Genomic DNA, 21,285 nt, shown 5'->3' with positions numbered 1-21,285 from the left:
CTTAAACTTAAATATATCTGCTATATTGAAGTAAGTTATATATCAAAGGATTTCCTAACTAAAGTGCAAGGAATTGGGTAATTTTAGAAAAGAATGTATCGGTTTCAAACAAATTCAAACAGACAATTATATTACAGTGGATATCAGAAGTTCAGAACACAAGCATTGGAATCTTATACTGGAATACCAACAAAATGCATTAAACGGGATACTGTCGCTTTAAAAACGTCCGAGGCGTGGTCATATGGCTTTACGGATATGACGCATAGACCCCTTAATGCGCGCAACGAAACCCATTATATCAGGTCTCGTTAGGACGCGTCTCACTAGCCAACACACACAAGAGGGGGTTGGGGTGTGCTGAAACCAGTGCACCCCGAAACAGGTTGGGAATTGATTGCGTGAAACAATCACCTGTGCGTCCAGGCTCAATGTTAGTAAACAAATAATTGGTCTATACAATTCCTATTTCTCAACTGCCAAGAAAAAGAAAAAGATAACTTCTCTTTTGATGTCTTAAATTAAATTAATGTACCAAATAAGTATACCGAATAATTGTTTTAAAAGCAAAGTAAATTATAATTTAAAAAAATTACAAATTAAACTCGAGTCCATGACCTTTCACCTTTTGTCAATAATGTCTGTTTTCCACCCACCTCGTGTCACTAAATCTTTCTGGTTTCTATTTATTGCTCAGTGCTCTGATCCGGTCTAGAGCCCGCCTACTGTATCTGGTAATTTACACACACCCACCCACACGCGCGCGCGCGCGCGCACATACAGTAACACATGCACACGCACGCATGCGCACATGCACACTCTCACACACCAACCGTTTCCGTATCCTCTCTAGACCCAGACCGGATCTGCAACCTGCAATCTGCTACCACTGTTGCCAGGTCTGCTTATTACAAGCGATTTGGGCTTGGTTTTTCTGTTAAGTTGCTTGTAAATATTGGTAGTTGCAGGTTGCGTTTTTTTTAGCTTGTTTCTAAAGTGTAGTTTCTTATTTGGGCTTGTTTCCTAATGTTTAAACAAGTGGTTCTCAAACTTTTTCATGTAGTTTACGTAAGTTGGCCAGAAATGGCCCTAAATCTGAACATATTTTGTGCCAGTTTGCGTATTTACTGTTCCAAAAATATTATTTTTCAAGATTCTTCTTTGAAAATAGCAGATCTACAAGCTCACAACGCGTCGCATCGCGCACCACTCATCAAAGGTGTTCCTGCGGTGTGGCCTGCTTCTTTTGGGCTTGTTTTCATAGACCTGGTTGCTTATTTACCTCGCACAATCTGGCAACGCTGTCTGCAACCAGTCCAATGTTTTCCAGACCAGCAGCAGATCAGAATGGAGGGGACGGCATGACTTTTACAACACACACCGAATAGAAACGCACCTGGAGGAGCGTTGAAGAAGGCCCAGGCGTTCACAACTAACCACATCAAATCACATTGTGACGACTCGGCGTGGATGCTCAATGTTAAGGTGAGCGAGGCGTACAAGAAGAAGAAGGGAAGTCTGTGTGCTTTTGTTTGCTCTGTCTGTGTGCTGTCTGTGTACATGAATTGCACTTGAATAACCCAATGCTTGCTACTGCTACGCAGTAACATCTGTGTATATATTTCCATAAACATGCATGAGGAATCACCCTGCTATTGTTTATTAAAACGGAAGAGTTTCGAGGACAGATCAGGTGTCATTGTGATAGCATTTCCGCGTGTGTGTTGCATCCACATTGTTCTTACATAAACCGACGTATATAGGCCAAAGTTGGTCAGACCTGGTATTATGTTGACCCCGTACTGCTGGGCTTCCTATTTACCCTCTGCTGGCCTGGGGACCACGACCCTCGGTTTAATCTGGTTGAACGAATCCCCGATTAAACAGATACAATTACATCGAGTGAACGCAATTACTTTCCTGATTGGACAGAAAACTAGCAGGGTGTGAATCTACTTTGCAGTCTCACTAAATACACGTGAGGCTGCCTCTAACCTCTGACACCATGACCTAAGGAATAGTTAATTAATGGGTTAGATAAGCCCTAGAATGGTATACATTACATACATTTCATGGAATACATGAAATGTAGGTAATATCACAGCCATTCTAGGGCTAGGGTTAGATAATGAGTTGTTATGGGCCTGAACCGATCATTTGAAATATGCTTGCAACATCTGTTCCATAACTTGTGTGTAGTGTGCACACAGCCTTGTGTGTTGCATTTGTTGTGTGACATACTTTGTGCATAACTTCTCAGACTTTTCTCTGATGGAATGGTGTCATGCAGGTTTCTTTTTTGTTTAGTTTAGTTTTTACTTATTTATTCAGGGGAGGTTCAATGAGCACGTATGCTGTCATCAGCAATGCCCTGCTTCACAGACACACACAAGCACGTGCGTGTGCACACACACACACACACACACACACATTAAAACACTTAAACAGTGTTGAGGGAGGGGTAGTTGCTCATTCACATTGCCCACCAGATTTCTTCTGGTGGGCAATGTGGGCTTTCTTGTTTTCTGCAGATACTAAACAAGACTATATTAAGATGAATTTATGATTTTTTGTTCCATTTCCACAGGTGACGGCAGAGGTGAGAGGATTCATGACAGAACACATGGGGCTTTAAAGGAGGGGGGCCTATCCTTACGGCCCCCTGCCCCATCTGTCTTTCTCCTCCTCACTTCTTATCCCCAACACATCTTTCCCTATTTGCCCTCCTCTCTTCCCCAATTGTCTCTCTCCCTCACGGGGCCAGCAGCATCATGCATCAGAAAGGCGCCATCCAGATCATAGAGTGGGAGGATCTGGACAAGAGGAAGTTCTATTCTTTAGGCGTGTTCATGACCTTGACGACTCGTGCCACCGTCTACCCATTCAGCCTCATCCGGACACGGCTGCAGGTTAGCTTCACAAATATACACATTTGAAAAGAAAAAATGTGCCTGAAATCAAAAGCTCCAATATGTTACAAAATATTTTAGGTTTACTAGCTTGGGTTAATAGCTTTCGTAGGAGATCATTTATTTGTTTTTGCTCTTCAATTTGTCAATTTGATCCATCCATTTCCATTCCATATAAGGTTAACTCAGTGTGCTTCACATACAAAAAATAAAAATAATTATGAGCTAACGGATATACAGATTACAGCCACTGCCCTCCAAACATCTATTCGGTGTCTGATGGGGAGCCAATGAAGTGATCTCATCTATGTAAAGAAGTAATGTGTTCCGTTTTTCTCGTCCCTGTGAGCACTCTGGCTGCAGCATTTAGAATTGTTTTTGAGGGGAAGTCCAGCAAAATGTGGTGGCTTTTTAAAACCGGCGTCTTTAATTACATCTCAAAGGCAGAGTACAAGGTCCTCGCTTTACTATGTCATAAAATGGTCCTACACTCCTGTAGGTCCAGAGGGGCACAGCCCTCTACTCTGGGACCTGGGATGCTTTCCGCAAGATCCTGGGAGCAGAGGGTATGAGGGGCCTCTACCGCGGCTTCATGGTCAACACGTTCACCCTGGTGTCTGGCCAGGCGTACATCACCACCTACGAGCTGGCACGCAAGTATGTGTCGCACTACTCACCCAGTAACATTGTGAAGTCAGTGATAGCGGGTGGGTCAGCGTCCCTGGTGGCCCAGACCATCACCGTGCCCATAGACATCGTGTCACAGCAGCTGATGATGCAAGGACAAGGAGAGCACCTGACACGCTTTAAGGTGGAATATTTAATATACTAATAATATTTTGGAATTTCAGTGTTTGTATTTAGTTTTTTGTCCGGATGAAATGGGATGTTTAAGAGAACACCAATGTTTTGCTTTAAAGTAGATTGTGCTGTACATGTTAGGAAAGCACAGAGGAAATCTACAGGCCATAAGGGGAAAGATGAACATCACAATAGTATTACTATGGATATAATTCAATGAATTTCCTTTGGTAGGTTCAACAAAAATACTTTTGCAACTCCCGAGTCAATGCACTAAAAAAGAAAAGAATATCCACAAGAAGATTTAGAAGAAATAGAGACATTTCAACGTAATGTTCAAAGCAAAGAAAGGTCATCTAAACGTGTGTAAAACTAAATGCTGTGGAAGAAGAGCTATGGTTTAGCTTGCATAGTTTTTGATTGATTAAAACAGCATGTGGTAAGACATTAAGGCTAAAAGGATAACACAAAGTCCTGGTGACTTGTTTCCATTGTGGTCCTATGTGTTAAGGTAAGATCAAGTCTCACATTATCAATGTCAATATTGCACTCTCTTGGAGAGAAACGGATGAGCGTTATAATATACAGTGTGATTCAGACCACACAACCCATTACATAATCCTTTTAATGTATTGGATAATTTTAGCCGTGTACTAGGATTATGTATCTGTTGCTCTTTGTCTTTTGAAGATGTTTTATCTATTCATCAGGTTTCCCTGGTTTCTTTTATTCCAGCACAGTGAAGGGAAACAAACATAAATGCCCACCAGTAGACATTGACAATACATTTATGTTCTCTCATAAGGTCAAACCTAAGATGGTGATCGCAGTGAGCAAACATAAGTTCTCATTCGGGCAAACGAAAGACATCGTGATGCAGATATTGGCAGCTGACGGGTTTCGTGGATTCTACAGAGGATATCTGGCCTCGCTACTCACCTACATCCCTAACAGTGCCCTCTGGTGGCCATTTTACCATTTCTACGCAGGTAACTAGCTATTTTATTTTATTTTCTTAGCATTATGAATTAGTTTGACCACACAGTGAAGAAAAACTGTGAGGATAGAGCTGAGGTTGCAAAATGACACAGATCATGAGCCAGAATGGAAGCCATGACAGTGTGAATAGATCTGTGCTGTTCATTCATACTGTTTTCTCCATCCCCAGAGCGGCTGTCGAGGCTGGCCCCCAGTGAGTGTCCCCACCTCATGCTGCAGGCTGTTGCTGGACCAATGGCAGCTGCTACAGCCTCCACCCTCACCAACCCTATGGATGTGGTTCGAGCCAGAGTACAGGTAAACTTTCTGCCCAATACATAGGCTGTTATACAGTACATATGGTTTATCTGGGATGCACTCAAGTGCTGTGAGGTTGCTTGTTACCCGGAATTGTGACTGTGCCTTGATGCCCCGCACAAATTAAACGGGGGCTTTAACATTTACATTTCACTGGATTTTGATTGATGTTTGTTTGGTTGTGGTTTGATCCTGTTTAAGGTGGAGGGCCGGTCGTCTGTGATAGAGACGTTCAAACAGCTGCTGGCAGAGGAGGGGCTGTGGGGGCTGACCAAAGGTCTGTCAGCACGCGTCATCTCCTCCCTGCCCACCTCTGTGCTCATCGTCGTCGGATATGAGACCCTGAAGAGACTCAGTCTGCGGGACGATCTGGTCGAAACCAGACACTGGTGATCACTGCCACAAAGCACAGGTGGAAAATGAAGTTTTCCGTTTGCCTACAGGCTGCCTCAGTGGTCCCTACTCTCCCAACCGACTAGGACCTCTAAATGACTGGTTGGTTGGTTAACAGGGAAGGAACTGCTTGAGCAGGGACTAAATTCATGTATTGTCTACTTCAGTGGTTCTCAACCTTTTCTGGCCATGACTCCCCAAAATAAGCATATTTGAACTAGGGACCCCCACCCTGATAAGCACTTGGAATGTAGGCAACTAGGCATTCAATTTTGTTTGACTCGGTTCCACAGATGGATATTGTGAAAATAGCCGATCTGCATGAGGCGTTGTGAGCTTGTAGATCGGCTATTTTCAAAATATTTGCCTCTTTCTTATATTATTTGACAATTTGGCCAATGTTTGACCAGTTTTTAGTTTGTTGATTACTTTTGATGCAGTAACCGTCTTTTTCTTGTTCTTTTCTTCAGGTATTAAAAAGGTCTTAAAAGTCTTTAAATTGTCACTTCACTGTCAGCTGGGGACCCCCCAAAAATCATATGGGGGGTCCCGACCCACAGGTTGAGAACCACTGGTCTACTTCACCAAACTGCTAGTTTTCTTTTCTTTTTTTTTAAATAAACAAAATGGTTACCTATTGGCTTTTAGCATCACTTTTACCACTACATCTTCTAGCAAGGGTTTTAGAATAGAGCCTCCAAATGAAAGCAGCATCCATAGTTAAGTAGAGGCAAACAGTGGACCAGCCAGCTGTCTTCTAAACCAGGTTTCTTTTTAGAGTGGAACAGGACCTCTAGACTAAATCTAAATCCCATTTTGTTTTTGCATTTTGCAGAGTGCAAGATCAGAGTGACATGAGCAAACAATGGGGTACAAAGAAAACGACTAAATGCTGCAAAGTAACTATCACTTCTTGTTTTTTGATGCTAGTGTATGTTGGTTAATTGCTCACATGTTATGTTATTTGACCACAAACAGTATGTTATTTAGATAGCATCATGTTAAGACAGATGTTGGACTGATCTTTACCTGGTATCCTAGTTACTTTGTCATTTAGCATCATGTTAAGACAGATGTTGGACTGATCTTTACCTGGTATCCTAGTTACTTTGTCATTTACTCTAATCTTGCATTTTGTAAGTCTAAGGTGTGTCTAAATTTGTGGACAAGCAAACAGTATATATCTTAATCTAAATAACATACATAGTATACGTGAACAAGTAACCCATTATCGATAAGAAAAAAAATGTTAACAAGTGATACAAGGAAAGAGGTGTGTGAAGAGGTGAATTGTCAGACTGCGGTGGAAAATGGTGAATGAGACTGTAGTAGTGACTGAGAAGGGGAGGTCATTCCACTGCCTGTGAGCACCGGCCTCGAATGCTATCAATGCATTGAATGGGAGATTATCATGTTTTATCAGACCATTGAATGGGCGAGAAGGCGACATACTGACCTACCCGCGATTTATCAGACCATTCATTGGGCGTAATCAGGAGCTACTGACCTACTCAAGCTTTTTAAGTCATCTCCATCGGTAGGTCAGTATGTCTTGATAACACCCAATGAATGGTCTGATAAATCGCGGGTAGGTCAGTATGTCGCCTACTTCACCCATTCAATGCATTGATAGCATCCGAATGGGGTGCACCGGGCCAGGAAGAAGAGTCTATGCTTGGAGTGTTGACCAGGGCCTTGAAGAGAAGTGAGGGACATTTGTCCTGTGATAGCTAAGTGTCCAGGAAGAGGTGGATCATGTCCTGAAGTTTAGGGGATGCCTGCCATTAGTAGGCTTCTGTTGCATAGCGATCACTTCCCATTCTGAAGGGAGTGAACTGAGTGAGGTTTTATCCTGTCAATAACTCGTACTCGATACGACAGAACCATATTTGTGTAAAGGCTGGTGGTTATCTGTCCCTGGACAAGAGCAACCTCACCTGGTTCCGTCCCACCTAGTGTGCAAGGAACCACAGGAGAAAGATAGCTCTTCCTCTTACCCCCAATAGACTGACCAACAAAAAACAAACTGCATTACCTGTGTAACACATGAGTAGTCAGCCTGAAGAAAACATCTGTCCTGTAAAGCAGTGATTCAAATTGACTCAAATTCAAAAACATTTACTCAGGAACGTTAATCTTTACAACAAACCAATTGTGGGTACTGCTGCTTGTCTTTGTATAGTGTGTACTGCCTTATTATTTTAACTCAGATGGAAACTATTGGGTGTGGTTAGGACATATTTTAAAAGGGAACCATCACAGATTTTAAACCTGAGTTCTATCATTCCAAGTCATTGGAAAAACTGCCAGCCTACAGTACATAAAACATCTGGATGTTCACGTCCAATAGAATTATAGGACTCTGGTTAAAAATGTTGCCCTTTTAAAATGTGCTTTTACTGGGGATTTTGTTCAGTGTATTATTGAACAGCACATGCAAATGAGACTGAACTGTAAATTATGTACATGTCTTCATTCTAGTTTTCACCTGATCAGCCCTGGAAGATTGATCTAATGGTAGTCTGGGTCCTCCGGGCCAAAGTTGAGAACCACCACGGTTTTAAAATGGTGATTGTTTAAAAGCTTGAATGTGCATTCCAATAGATAATACATATTTATGTAGGCTTTTTTGTGTAGTTTCTGCAGAATGGTTACAAACACACAGACAGACACACATAGCTCTGGATGAAATTAAGAGCCCACTCTTAATGTTTTATCAAATCAGTATCTACATGCATTGCAGCCATTCCTTTCCAGCAGTGTCTGTTAATTTCAATACAAAACACCTCATTCTACTAAATGTATTGATTGGGTGATCACCTGAACCAAATTGTATTGAGGAATTGTATAAAAGCCACTCCTGTGGTCATCACTATCTTAATGCAACAGGACTAGCTGGATGGCAACAGTGTTCATATTACTCAAACATACCTATAAATAGTAAAGCAGAGAAACCGATGAGTGGTCTCTTTTTTTTGGCAGTGCATAGTTCTCAAAGTTACCTGACAACTACTGGATAATATATCTTTGATTTTATCTTTTCATATATCTCCATTATTCACAACTTTGGCTTGGATTTGGTACTAAGCACAAGATTTAATTGCAAGAAACTTCTAAGTGATACCTAAGACATACACACCAGACAGACACACAGCTTTTTCATTTAAATATTCATACACCAAAAACAGCCATTAGTGCAACCCATTAAGAGTTTGAGAAATCAATGTGAAACTCACTTTCACATTAATATCAACAGTTAGTAGTTATTATGTTAGAACACTGCAGCTGAAGAAGCCGTTTGTGTATATACTATAGCCATGTGAAGATTTTTTTATTCTTTTTAGTCAGACCTGGAAGCTGTATTGGAGTTCAAGATATGAGCTTGTCCAATTAACAGCTCTGTTCATAAGTTACAAGTTAAAGAGAACATAGAGGTTATATGCTGAAGGGACTGGGTTAAATTGTCTGTAAAGTTACATTAGTACAGTATATACATATATAACTCACACTGCCCGTTTTGTTTTTCAAAACAGCTGGAGAAGCTATAAGGGTGTGCAACTATGTTTAAATCTCTTTAGATGTAATACATCCCACTGGTGAATTACGTTTTTGTGCCAATGTTTTTAAACGGGTAAATGTTTTGTGAAAAACATTTGTCAGTACAGTTGACCATGTACTCGTACATTTCATGTACATTTTCTGAAGCGACGTGGACACTGAGCAAATGAAATGTACCGATTTCTTGTTTGATGTTTGGCAAATAAGTCAAAATTAGATTCATGTGTCTATACAGTATGTGAAAGATCACCTGATCAAATAAAGTTATGTCTTGAACACTGCCATGGTTAGACTAGTGACATCTGTGCATTTAATACACATACGATTCCTGACCAGTGGTAAGGAGTGTAAAAGGAATAAAGAAGAAAATAAATAAGAGACAAGAGCTCAAGAGTGAGCAGGTGTCATTTCAGAATTCTTTTTAAATAAAATGCCTTGAGTTGTGAGCATGTAGATCAGGTATTAGCTATTTTTCTTAATTTTTTTTCAAATGTTCACCTATGACTTTCCCAAAATAAGGCTGTATATAAAGAGTGGCATAATTTGATAGGCGTGGATTGAGATGCACAAAAAAATATATACGTACCGGTAAAATAAATAATTTGAGGTTAAAGGTGAACACTGGGGGACCCCAAAAGACCCCCTAGTGATATAGTGATAAGAACCTCACCTCCTGACCCATGTGCCCAAAACTTTCCAGGGTTTAAATCCCCACCACTCTAATTAGGGCGCTCGGGTGGCGCAGTGGTGAAGTGCCTGCCCACAACAGCAGAGGTTGTGATTTCGAATCCACTGTGGTGAATCCGGCTAAATAAACACAATTGGCCCGTGTTCGGGGGAGGGAAGCTGAGCGGGGCGGGTGATATCACTGCACGTATTCCTACGGGCTGGGGGCGGCACCTGTTACCAGGGAATGTTGGGCGGGAGGAGTAGGGGACTCCTCACTGGCAGGTGAGTCAGTAGGATACAACAGCACAGTGACACAAATGTGTGTGGAGGAATTAATAGGCACAAAGACTAAATTGGGGAGAAAAAGGGTAAAAAGCACGCACAAAAGCATCTAAATACAATACTTAAATATATGTGATATTAATAGATATGTACAACACATGCTATGACTGTAGTACTTGTGTTTTACCAGCAGGTGGAGTGCAAGATCACACTTTACTTGCAACAATGGAACGAAGGACAGACCTTATGTTGGTCTTATACGTTCTGGTATTTAACTCAAACGACAGAATGGAAAATCAGAAATGAGTACAAGGTTCCCACTCATCTATAATCCTCCATGCTGACTTCAGAAAAACAAGAGATTTAGTTTTCCATAATGTATTAAAAGGATATGAAATTAGAAATGTGAGAATCAGGCCATCTTGTGGAAACTTATTCAGAACACCTTTAAAGTTATCTATAGTTTACAATATAAAAACATTGTTAATATTGAACACTGACAACTAGCTCAATGAACAGATGCATTTAAAGAAATGCAAGAGCAAAATAATTACAAAAAACGTTTTTATTTGACCACAGCAGGCCGTGCAAAATAATACAAGTCATTTACAATGTGCCCATTCTATCCTCAAACCCAAACCTGAATTAATCTGCAGAGTCGTAGGTTTAGGAAATGAGCTTCAGCGATCCCAGAGAGTTGTTCCTGTTGACCCAGCAGTATCACATGGGGCAGTCATAGATGTGTATGGCTCGGTCATCTCCAGCTGAGATGATCTTGGACCCCGTGTTGTTGTATTTAACACTCCACACCTGGACAAGGCAGGGGCAGAGGATGTGAACAGACTAGAGGAGGTACTACTACTACTGATGATAATAATAATACAATTAGCATCTTTCACATATACACTGTAAGTTCTTTACTAACCACATTAATAGGAAAGATACAAAGGTAAAAATGAAAGCAAAAACAAAGTATCCTGCAAGCTTGATGCAAACACCTGAAAAACACTATAATGCTGAGAAACGTCTGCATCTGAGGATTAAGGTGTGACGCTACAATATTTAATAGGAAATTAGGAAGTAAACAGCTCTTGTATATGTTCTGCTTTGCAGTCAAATAAAATGTGACTGACTATATAAAAATGAGAAACATCTCAAAAACATGTTTCATGATGATCGACAGCAGCTAGGATTTAAAACGTTTTTTTCCCCCCTGCATGTTTTCTTGTTAATCAGTTTGACAGGACATTCACAATGCTTAATATTGGTGGCATCTTACACACATTTCCTTTTGTTTTATTCTTATACACATGTTTTTTCACACAAATGATTGTCTAATTTATAAAATCGGTAGTATGACAATGACTTGTGCCGTAAACAGAAGATCTCCGAGCTTGTAGATCAGCTATTTTGGCGTGGACAACGTCGTACGAAATCAGACTTAAGACTGTCCATGGAGTTTAAGTGTCTCACCTGGTCCTGGTGGTCAAAGAAAGTGTTGACGCATGTTCTGGTACTGGCATCCCACACCTTAACACTCTTATCTGATGAACTGGGGAGAGGAAATGAAAGGAGAGGAGGTTTGGAACTTCTCCATACGGCAGTGGCTGACATTATTATTAGTGTTGTGACCAGTTGGTTTGTACCTGGAGACAAAGTGAGTGTCATCCGGGGAGAAGGCAACGTTAAGAACCCAGGAGGCGTGGCCACTCAGCGTACCTGCCAGGTTGGCATGTTGCCTGCAAACACAAATTTATGTACAATTACATTACTTGATGTTATGTATTACTTTATCATAGTCATTAGTAATATTGTGATGGCTAATGGTAAATTAACAATACCGGTAATACAATAACTGGGTCTTATATGGTTTTAATTGTGCAGAGTGGGTCTTTATCACAGCCGAATGTAAACGTATCGTTTCTTTTATTTTACAGCACATACCCGACTTTTCTTAACCAAGTTAAGAAACTTTAAGAAACTGACATTAAGATTTCCACTGTCTGACAAGTGATGGAATCACACGGCCTGCCTGTATAGGACAGTTCATTTAACTCACACATCATAGATCTTGATGTATCCATCGTCTGAGGCCGTGACGAGGAGCTGGGAGTCAGGAGAGAATGTCAGAGACCTGATGGGCATAGCGTGACCTGCAAAAACACAGACATAGAAGAAAGATGCTTTGTCACCAGCCTTAATGGTCGGTTTTCAACCTTTGTTTTAAATCAGAAAAATCCACGGGGCACTGATGCTCTTTTTTCAGCAACACTGTTACTCACATTCCATTACAACCACAGTATTCTACTGCTGGCCATTGGGAGCTACCCAGTACAACCATAGTTTCCTACTGTTCACTGGGAGCTGCAAAGTACAACTACAGCCTTACTCAAGTGCACCACAATGGTAGGTGATATTATCCCAATTCAGGTGGCCTAGGGGGTAAAGTTGCTGGCTTGTGAACAGAAATGTCATTAGTTTGAATCCCTGGACTGGAAAAGTGAGAAAATCTGTGATTACGCTTTGTACAGCACTTACTAGTTTGTTTTGAAACATGTTCTACGAATAAAACAAATATAATAATAATACGTTTTGATATGTATTGAGCAGTGAGGTCTTAATACTAGGTTATGTTGTTTAATGTTGTAACATGACGCTGTTACTTAGATACCAGGTTTGATGTCCACATTATGCTACATGTACTTATTTTGAAGCACATACTGTACCCGTTTTTCTTAGCACTCCCAATTCCTTGAGCACTTCCTCAGTTGACCATGTCCTTTTCTCCGACTGGCACTTCGTAAGTCACTCTGGATAAGAGCATCTGCTAAACGACTAAAGTGTCTTAATGTCTTCTACATTCCTCATTAACATGGCTGGTTCTACATACCTTCCAGTGTGTGCAGAAGTTTCCCTGTGGCAATGTCAAAGATATTGATGATTCCATCGATGGCTCCGCTGGCCAGATACTTCCCATCTGGACTCTGAAATACAATAGCAGCAAAACAACATACTCATTTACAGCACTGTTGATAAATGCTGTACCAAATGTACCATCCTGTGGGGAAACTATATTTATTCAGATTATTAATGTGAGGTATAATTTCAGGTTCAGGACAAACGCACCGCAGGAGACTAGTCCCAACCTGCTTTATGTGGAGTTCATTTTAAAAAACACCACTAACTGAGCTTGTCGTAAGCTTAACCAGTTCACTCTATTATCTAGATAGCACTGAGACAGAAGTTAACCCTGAACGTAACCATTATGTTTAATTGACCTACCAATCACCTACCAAATGAATTCTATTTTCTCAGAAAACTAACAAATGAGATTGCGAACACACAGTAATTCAGCTGAAATTAGCCAGCTTGTGTGTGATAGGGGAACGCAATATAATGGTGAATCTCTAGAGACAAAGAAATAATTTAAACATATTATTATAATGATTTACTACTGCGATTTCTTAAGATGCTACCAGCACCCAGTGAATTAAGTGATATTTCCTTACATAAGCGATACTGAGGATAAATTTCCCTCTGGTGTCCAGTGAGTACTCCTTCTTGCCACTCTCCACTCCAAAGATGTTGACCTTCCCATGATGGCTGCCAGTAGCGATGTACTTGGAGTCTGGAGAGAAGGCGACTGACCACGCATCAACTGGAAAACACAGCAGAAAAACACAGAGTGGCATAAATATATATTTTTTTATAAATGTGATCTAGAGGTGGCAGTGGCTCAAGGGGTAGAGCGGCCCCTTGGGAAACATAATATCCCCGGGTTAGTGTTGAAGTGTCCTTGAGCAAGACACTTAACAACCAACTGCTCCTGGTGTCAGCAGGTTGGTGCCTTGCATGGTTTCCTCTGCCATCGGGTGTGTGAATGTGTGAATGTAATGCACATTGTAAAGTGCTTTGGATAAAAGGCGCTATATAGATGCACCATTTAGAATTGTTCTCTGGGCCATCCAGTCCAGTTTGTGTTATAGCAGATTTTTTTTAAGCTTTAGAACAAAGGTTCCCAAACTTTTTTAGCTCGAGATCCAAATAAGAAATTTGGTGTCTCCCCAGGACCCAAACTTACCAAAATACATTATGAATTAACTTTTAAAAAATAGGCGCTCTACAAGCTCACATGTTCCATCACGGCTTAATATTTAAAAAATAATCTTTTTTATATTCTATTTCAGAAAATATTTACACACACACACACACACACACACACACACACACACACAGTAAAAGTGCATATTTACTTTTGACCCATTAAAAGAAGTCTGAGTAGGAGATAGTGTAGGGGAGGTACAAGTGGAATCAGATCTAAGGTCAGCTGGAGGTTAAGTGCATGTCCAGAGAGACAAAGGTCTCAGCTACTATGCCATCAACAGACTTCAGCATCTTTATCCCCTTTTTTTTATAGGGAAAGCGCTTGAAGACAAATAGATGGATTAAGTGTTCAGCTCTCCATGGAACAGAGGACGATGCTACACACAATGAAGGGTAAACGTTGCGAGGTTTAGTTCCAGTTCATGAACTATAGAATGTGTTAACAGTCCTTCCACGTCTTTATCTCAGTATATTGGATCCAATGACGCAGATATCCATGGTGCTGGAGGATGGCGAGGGACACTTGCATCTCTTAACACACAAAGCCTTAAGCTGGCTCTAGCATACTAACCCACCAAGCATCTCTCTAATCTCTCCCTTATGTATAATAAAAAGGCAGGGGACTGCTCCATAACCACTTAAGCCGTATTTCAAAAATGTTCCACATTGATTTAGAATCCTAAAGGTCCCAATGCGCCACGATCGGCTAGCAGATCTACCATTTCAAAAGATTCTTTCCCAGAATAGGTATGTCAGGTTTAACCCATTGAGACCTGAAGCCGATTCTACATGTCTCCTAAATCTCAACAGTTTTCTGAAAAACGTATGTTTCTATATCAGTGGTGCTCAATCTTTTTCATGTCAAGGACCCCAAAATTATATGTATTTGGCCGTGGACGGCCATCAAAATATTTTGCTCCAGGGACCCCCAGAAGCAAAGATTTGAGTTAAAAATGTTCACTTTAAAACAATATATATTCAAAGATTTGCACACATTTTCCAAAAATAGCAGATCTACAAGCTCATAGCGCGGCACTCGGTGCCGCGCTATGAGCTTGTATATCTGCTATTTTTGAATAGCCCAAAGTGTAAAATAATGCTTTTTAGCTCAAATCTAAAAATGAGACAGTTCCAGGTGGGGGAAAAACCATATCAAAACATCAGAAATCAATGAAAAGACAGAAAACATTGTACGATATTCCCACAAATCTATTATCCATTATATAACTAGATGAGATGTGATGCTGCCCTCACTACCTGAACCATCACTGCTACCAGGATGAACCAGGCAGCAGGTGGTGGGTGTAACAGCCTGTGACTAATGGAAGGTGACATGGCATTTAGCTGCCAGCAGGGCAGGGTTCACAGCACATCGTGTCACACATCTCTGGGGAGGCAGAGGACGTTTCCTGGAAAGTGAATCTGAAAAATGTGGTCCTTTTATCCACAGTATACCATACGTACATAATGCATTGGCTGCCGCTGCTCATTGGAGCGATGCGCCAACGGAGCCGCCATATTAATCTATTAAAGACCTGAGGCCGATTCTACAAAAGTCTTCTAAAAACTGTTTTCTGAAAAACTTATGTTGCTATATCAGTGGTGCTCAAAACTTCATCATGTCAAGGACCCCCAAAATTATATGTATTTGGCTGTGGACCCCCCAGAGAAAATGTGTTAAAAAATATAAAAATGATTCAACATTTTTCAAACACGAAGTGACGCACTGTAAGCTTGCATATCTACTATTTAGTTTTCTGAAAAAAGTTTGTTGCTTATATAGCTAAAAGCTAAAATGACACAGATGCATGAGGGTCAAACCGTGCCTCCTAATGCATGCATGTCTACTGAACCAGCCAGGAGGTCTCTACACTTAAATGAATCATGACTCACTCAATTCTCAAACAAAGTATTATTGGTTTGGTTTGTTACAAATGTTAGACATGTAATTCTTATGATACTGATTAAAAAAAAGAAAAAGAAAATCATTGCCATGTAGGGTTTGTTCAGTAAGTGTTCTCCCCGTCTCTCCAGCTCTTTGGTCAGGATACCAATATGGTTCAATCAGGAGAGAGAGAACCCCACAAAGACCATTTATTGGCTTAAATGTCATAGCGTGTCAGTTACAATTTGTCTGCTGATTATTTTTTGTTTAATTTCATCCTGTATGATTTTTCTCTTTCTCTCTCTCTCTCACTCACTCACCCGGGCCTGCGTCCATGGATTTGATCTGTTTTCCTGACTCCAGATCCCAGAGGCGGATATGAGAGTCCAGAGAGCTGGAGGCAGCCAGGGCTCCGTTGTGGCTGATGTCCACTGACACCACGCCCAGCTGGTGTCCCTCCAGAGTCCACTGGAGCTCCAGTTTCTCATCACACCTGCAGGGGCACATGTGCTCAGTCATTTTAATGTAACTAACTTCAAGGGAACAGGGTGCGCAATTGTTCAGTTATTTAGCTACTTCCTGTGGTCCTATGTGAAAAGGCTGTTCAGTTATTTAACTTTTAGAAAATGATATAAATAAAAAATGATGGTAATTAATTATAGTGTTGGGTGCCTGCTGACTGGTGGGAGCACATTCTACATTTCCAGTGGTGACTTTCAGCAATTGCAGTCCTTTTTGGTACGTTTTTAAAATTTGTGTTCAGAGCATATGAGGTTCACATTGTACAGTGAGTTAAACTGTAAAGATCAATTATTTTTACTCTTGGATTACATGAAAAGTTAACATATAAAGACTTATATACAGGCATGTGACTTGCAACAGCCTGTTGAGGATGGACACCTGTAATACAATACTACTTAAGAACAGCCTGCCCTATAATAAGCTCCAATTGTAGTAAAAACATGGAGTGAATGAAAAACAAATGTAACCCATATAGACTGGGAACCACTATACATAACTATACCTTTCAATCCGGGAACCTCTTTTGGGATTGGTGTTGCTATGAACAGTATATAGCAACATAATTCTTTTGTAATTTTTGAATAAATATTTGTTTTTCAGAAGACTTAGGTCAGGATCTAGAAGTCATTTTTAGAATCGGCTTCAGGTCTAAATGGGTTAAGGGACGTGGTTAAAAAAAATAGATACCACTGATTGTTTTGCAAAGGGAAGAAAAACACATTTTAAACATCATGTACTGAATAATTGAACATCACTATATGTATGTTGAATCTCTTAGCTAATTTTACATTGTTAACTAATTCCAGCGAGATCCTTGTTAATTGCGTGCGCTGATAAAGACCCAAAAAGCTGAAATAAATATCTTTCACATCAAGGCTTGGATGTGCGTCTATTTGACTTTTCTTATTTTACGCCAGTCAGTGTAGACATGCAAGACAGAGTTGTATGGTATATAGAGCCAATAATCCACTCCACTAAACAGACGTACCATTTCCAGACTTTGACCATGTCGTCTAGTGAACCAGTGACGATGGTTTCTGAGCCATCAGCTTCGCTTTTACCCCACGCTGCCGTCCAGATGGCATCATCGTGAGCTGAGGAGACAAACAAATACACATGTTAATCACTTAAACCATATATAAAAAAATGCTACATACATTGTGACATGTTGTGAGCTGGTAGATCGGCAATTTTCACTGAATGTTCACTTATTTTGGCCGAATGGTCTGCCCAGAATAGGGACGCTAAGGTTCATGGGTTTGAAAGAGTTTCTAATCAACGGAGCAAGATATCTCACCAATATTTGGAGTTACATCATGGCATGCCATGGTAGCTACACAACCAAAAGCGTCATTGGGTAAGATACATTTTGGCACTTTATATAGGGGAGTGCAGAGACACAGGAGATCAAGGGCAGAGAGAGGGGAGGGTAGGATATTTGGTCCGATTATGCTGTCTGGGACCTTTTTTGGGGCTCGCCAACAAAACCCCCGTTCTGACGCAGATCGGGCTGTGATCGGCGAGGTTTTGGTCGATGTGTGTGAAAGACTCTGCGAGAGGATGCGGACACGATAATTACGCTCGGCGATGGCTTCCCGACCGTTTTCAAATATCTAGCAGGTTAGATATTGGGCTCTATCGCCGACTAGACATCTCACAGTATCATACAGTATGAAAGGGTCTGAGATGCACGCTACAGCCAATGAGAGCACATTACAGCCACCGTGGCTATGGAAGGTCGCTGGACCTGACCACAACAAACAGATCCCTCGCATAGTTACCGTTCAGTCCTGTATTGAGTTAAACATTATTATACAACAGAATGAGAGTGAGCGAGCTTGCTCGAAGGGGGATGTTAATAAACATCTCAAATAAACAATTTATTTGAGAGGAATTGCACACACAGACACAGGGAGAGAGAGAGAGAGCGAGAGCTCGCTCGCATCCTCGCACGCGAAGTCTGTCTGAAATGTCGCCAGATTTTGCGAGAGAAATAAGCAACCAGATCTATGAAAACAATTCCAACAAAAGCAACTATAGGCCACATGCGCACTTTAACCATATACAAATACATTGCATATTTGAAAATAGCCGATCTACAAGCTCACCTTGTAGATAGGCTATTTTCAAAGAAGAAAATCTTGAAAAAATATACATATTTTCCAAATCCACACAGATCTTGTATGGGGGTATATGGCACAATATATTTTCAGAGGGGGGAGGTCTGCGGACAAACATTAATTTGGGGGTCCTTGCCATGAAAATGTTTGGAACAACTGGTTCAACAACATTGTGAAACAAGGCCAAATAAGCAACTACACTTTCAAGCAACTTTACAGAAAAAACAAGCCCAAAGTCGCTTATGATAAGCGGACATGGCAACACTCATGGCAATACTTCCGTGCACTTGACGAGAGAGAGATAGATGCGCATATATCACGGGGAGACATCTGTTAAAATGAATTGGAATAAAAAAAAATGTATGTATTGGGTCTGACTCTGGATAGCATCCTAGTGAACTATCCTACAGTGTGTAATCCCTGGTCAGGGATCAATCTATAGGGTGAAAACCACAACGATATATGACAGCCGATTTCAAGAAATAAACTCCTGCAATGTGTAATGCTGAACGATCAGATGACTCCCCGACCACTTTAAAAGTCCTACAGTGTGTACCTGCCTTAATTCAAACTTGGGTCATGTGGTCCATGCGCTAACTGAGATAAACAGTGGTTTGTGCATTCTATAGCCCCAAATCTCCTTGGCATTTTTTTTTGTACAGATTGGCAATGTTTTAATGATGCTTGTGATGGATGACATGATTGATCTGACACTGTCTCAACATCCATCCAATTCTTTTTTCTTTCTTGATTAGTTTTGGGGATTTTCTGCCTTTTATTTGGACAGTAGTAGTGGAGAGTGACAGGAAACAGGGAGAGAGAGACAGGGAGTGACACGCAGAAACGGTCGTCAGGCTCGGGAATCGAACCTGCGGCACACTGTCAGGCTGCATTAGAGCCTAACAAGCCTTGGGCAACAAAGAGCTTAGATCATTATTAGCCTAATAAAAACAGACCTATTATAGTGGCAATCCTATGGAGAAAAAGGTGGTCTCCAGAGAAGTGTCTAGTGAAAGTGAACCAAATGTAGAAAAAACAGTGTCGATATTGGAGCAGCCTGGCAAGGGATTAAAACAATGACCTACATTAAACAATGTGCAAATGAGACTACACAATTCATCAGTGTAAATGGGCTGGATGATTCGAAATTATGACATTTAAACTAATTTCTCTCTTGCTTTGAAAGGTCTGAGTTCTCTGAAAATGTTCATACTTACAGGCTCTCCTCTACCCAACCTCATAATGATACTACTGATATTGGGATATCTCAGCAGTGTGTCACCACTAACCCACAACTTGCAACTTTCTAGTGGAAATGGTTTATTTATTATTATTTTTTGATAAATATGAATAGGTACTCACCGTGCTCTTGCTTGAACAGAATGCTGTACTGAAATGACAAAAGTGCAATGTCACTGTTAGAGATCTTTAAGTAATTGCTATTGATGATTCCAACGTGTTTATTTTAAATGGAAATATATAGTTTACGAGCCCTAGAATGGCTGTGTAATATCACTCACAGCCATTCTAGGGCTAACAGTTGTTTACCTGAGTGCTCATTGTTGATCCTGGAAATTGTTACTTCTATAACCTAAAAAATAAATACAAATCATGTGTTATCCAGAATAGGTTCCACTGACAGCACCACGTTTACCAGTGGTGTAAAGTAAATAAGTACATTTACTCAAGTGCTGTACTTAAGTACAGTTTTTATGTATCTTTACTTTAGTGGAGTATTTCCAATTTTCATTACTTTTACTTCTACTCCACTACATCTCAGAGGCAAATATTATACGTTTACTACACAACAATTATTTGAAAACTTTTGTCACTAGTTACTTTGTAGATTTGGATTATTATTACAAAACATACATTATGTAGCATCGAGACGCATTGTGAGCTTGTAGATCTGCTATTTTCAAATGGCCAAATAGTATATAGGGCTGAAACGGTTAATGTAATAATCTAAATCTACAAAGTAACTAGTAACTAAAGGTTTTAAAAAAATTGTAGTGGAGTAAAAGTACAATATTTGTCTCTCTATGAGATGTAGTAGAGTAGAAAAGTACTGAAAATTGGAAATACTCGAGTAAAGTAGAAAATACCTCAACATTTTACTTAAGTACAGTACTTCAGTAAAAGTACTTAGTTACTTTACACCACTGCATGCCATATAACTGATAACGGTAATAACTGATCAACGGTATGAAATGTATCAAACAGCAGAATTAGCATCAGAATGCTTCCAGCTTCATTGATTGAGTGACACAGTAAATAAAACACAATAAACGGTTCCCGTCTGAATATCCGAGGCTATTTATAATGACAGGACGCAGATAACAGGTAGATATAATATATATAATGTTACTCACATGCAAATAATCCTCGTAAAATGTAGGAATAAATACAATGTAATAATGATGAGCGCGTTTACATGGGAGCCGCCATGACAACTACAAGTCAGTGTTGCCAGGTGTTGTGGGAGAAGTAAGCAACGAGGGCTAGGAAAACAAGCCCAAAAGAAGCAACTTAGGCCACATGAGCACTTTCAACGTTGGCTATTTTAAACGTCAGTTATTTTTCAAAAACTCTTGCAACAAAATGTGGAATATTTGGATGTGTTTTTAAAAACATTCTAACAATACAAAGGCTTCCTGGCAGTGCTGGCACAAAACATTTATGAAAATATTTGAGAACCACTGGTTCAAACAACAGTAGGAAACAAGCCCAAATAAGCAACTACACT

The 21,285-nt window shown here is 40.4% G+C and overlaps 2 protein-coding genes and 1 long non-coding RNA gene across 3 annotated transcripts; 1 reads left to right on the top strand and 2 right to left on the bottom strand.

The window, feature by feature from the left end:
* The first annotated feature begins 1,315 nt into the window (after window positions 1-1,315).
* Window positions 1,316-5,892, top strand: slc25a44a (solute carrier family 25 member 44a). Its single transcript, XM_084060781.1, has 6 exons — window positions 1,316-1,485; window positions 2,588-2,909; window positions 3,409-3,720; window positions 4,516-4,699; window positions 4,879-5,006; window positions 5,208-5,892. Exons 2-6 carry the CDS (start codon window positions 2,772-2,774, stop codon window positions 5,397-5,399), a joined length of 954 nt encoding a protein of 317 aa, XP_083916907.1. The 5' UTR covers window positions 1,316-1,485; window positions 2,588-2,771; the 3' UTR covers window positions 5,400-5,892.
* Window positions 5,893-5,995: 103 nt separating this feature from the next.
* On the bottom strand, window positions 5,996-9,320 carry LOC311047830. The gene is made up of 2 exons (XR_014601053.1): window positions 6,492-9,320; window positions 5,996-6,428 (listed from the first exon to the last, which is right to left on the bottom strand). It is a non-coding gene; the product is annotated as an uncharacterized lncRNA (long non-coding RNA).
* A 1,135-nt stretch (window positions 9,321-10,455) lies between these two features.
* Window positions 10,456-21,004, bottom strand: skic8 (SKI8 subunit of superkiller complex). Its single transcript, XM_084060070.1, has 11 exons — window positions 20,912-21,004; window positions 20,088-20,130; window positions 19,902-19,929; window positions 17,408-17,513; window positions 16,218-16,390; window positions 13,418-13,566; window positions 12,799-12,892; window positions 11,968-12,061; window positions 11,555-11,647; window positions 11,382-11,460; window positions 10,456-10,718 (listed from the first exon to the last, which is right to left on the bottom strand). The coding sequence occupies exons 2-11, from the start codon at window positions 20,097-20,099 to the stop codon at window positions 10,629-10,631; spliced, it is 918 nt and encodes a 305-aa protein (XP_083916196.1). The 5' UTR covers window positions 20,100-20,130; window positions 20,912-21,004; the 3' UTR covers window positions 10,456-10,628.
* Window positions 21,005-21,285: the final 281 nt, after the last annotated feature.

This window comes from Gymnoscopelus microlampas (genome assembly GCF_963454915.1).
Source record: "Gymnoscopelus microlampas genome assembly, chromosome: 6".
NCBI lineage: Eukaryota > Metazoa > Chordata > Actinopteri > Myctophiformes > Myctophidae > Gymnoscopelus > Gymnoscopelus microlampas.
This window is presented reverse-complemented; position numbering and strand designations above follow the sequence as displayed.

Coding starts and splice junctions, on each gene's coding strand:
- slc25a44a (XM_084060781.1), top strand. CDS start 2,772: ATGCATCAGAAAGGCGCCATCCAGATCATAGAGTGGGAGGATCTGGAC. Junction 4,700..4,878: donor ATTTTACCATTTCTACGCAG/GTAACTAGCTAT, acceptor CTCCATCCCCAG/AGCGGCTGTCGAGGCTGGCC. Junction 5,007..5,207: donor TGGTTCGAGCCAGAGTACAG/GTAAACTTTCTG, acceptor ATCCTGTTTAAG/GTGGAGGGCCGGTCGTCTGT.
- skic8 (XM_084060070.1), bottom strand. Junction 16,391..17,407: donor ATGGTCAAAGTCTGGAAATG/GTACGTCTGTTT, acceptor GTGCCCCTGCAG/GTGTGATGAGAAACTGGAGC. Junction 12,893..13,417: donor TTATCCTCAGTATCGCTTAT/GTAAGGAAATAT, acceptor ATTGTATTTCAG/AGTCCAGATGGGAAGTATCT.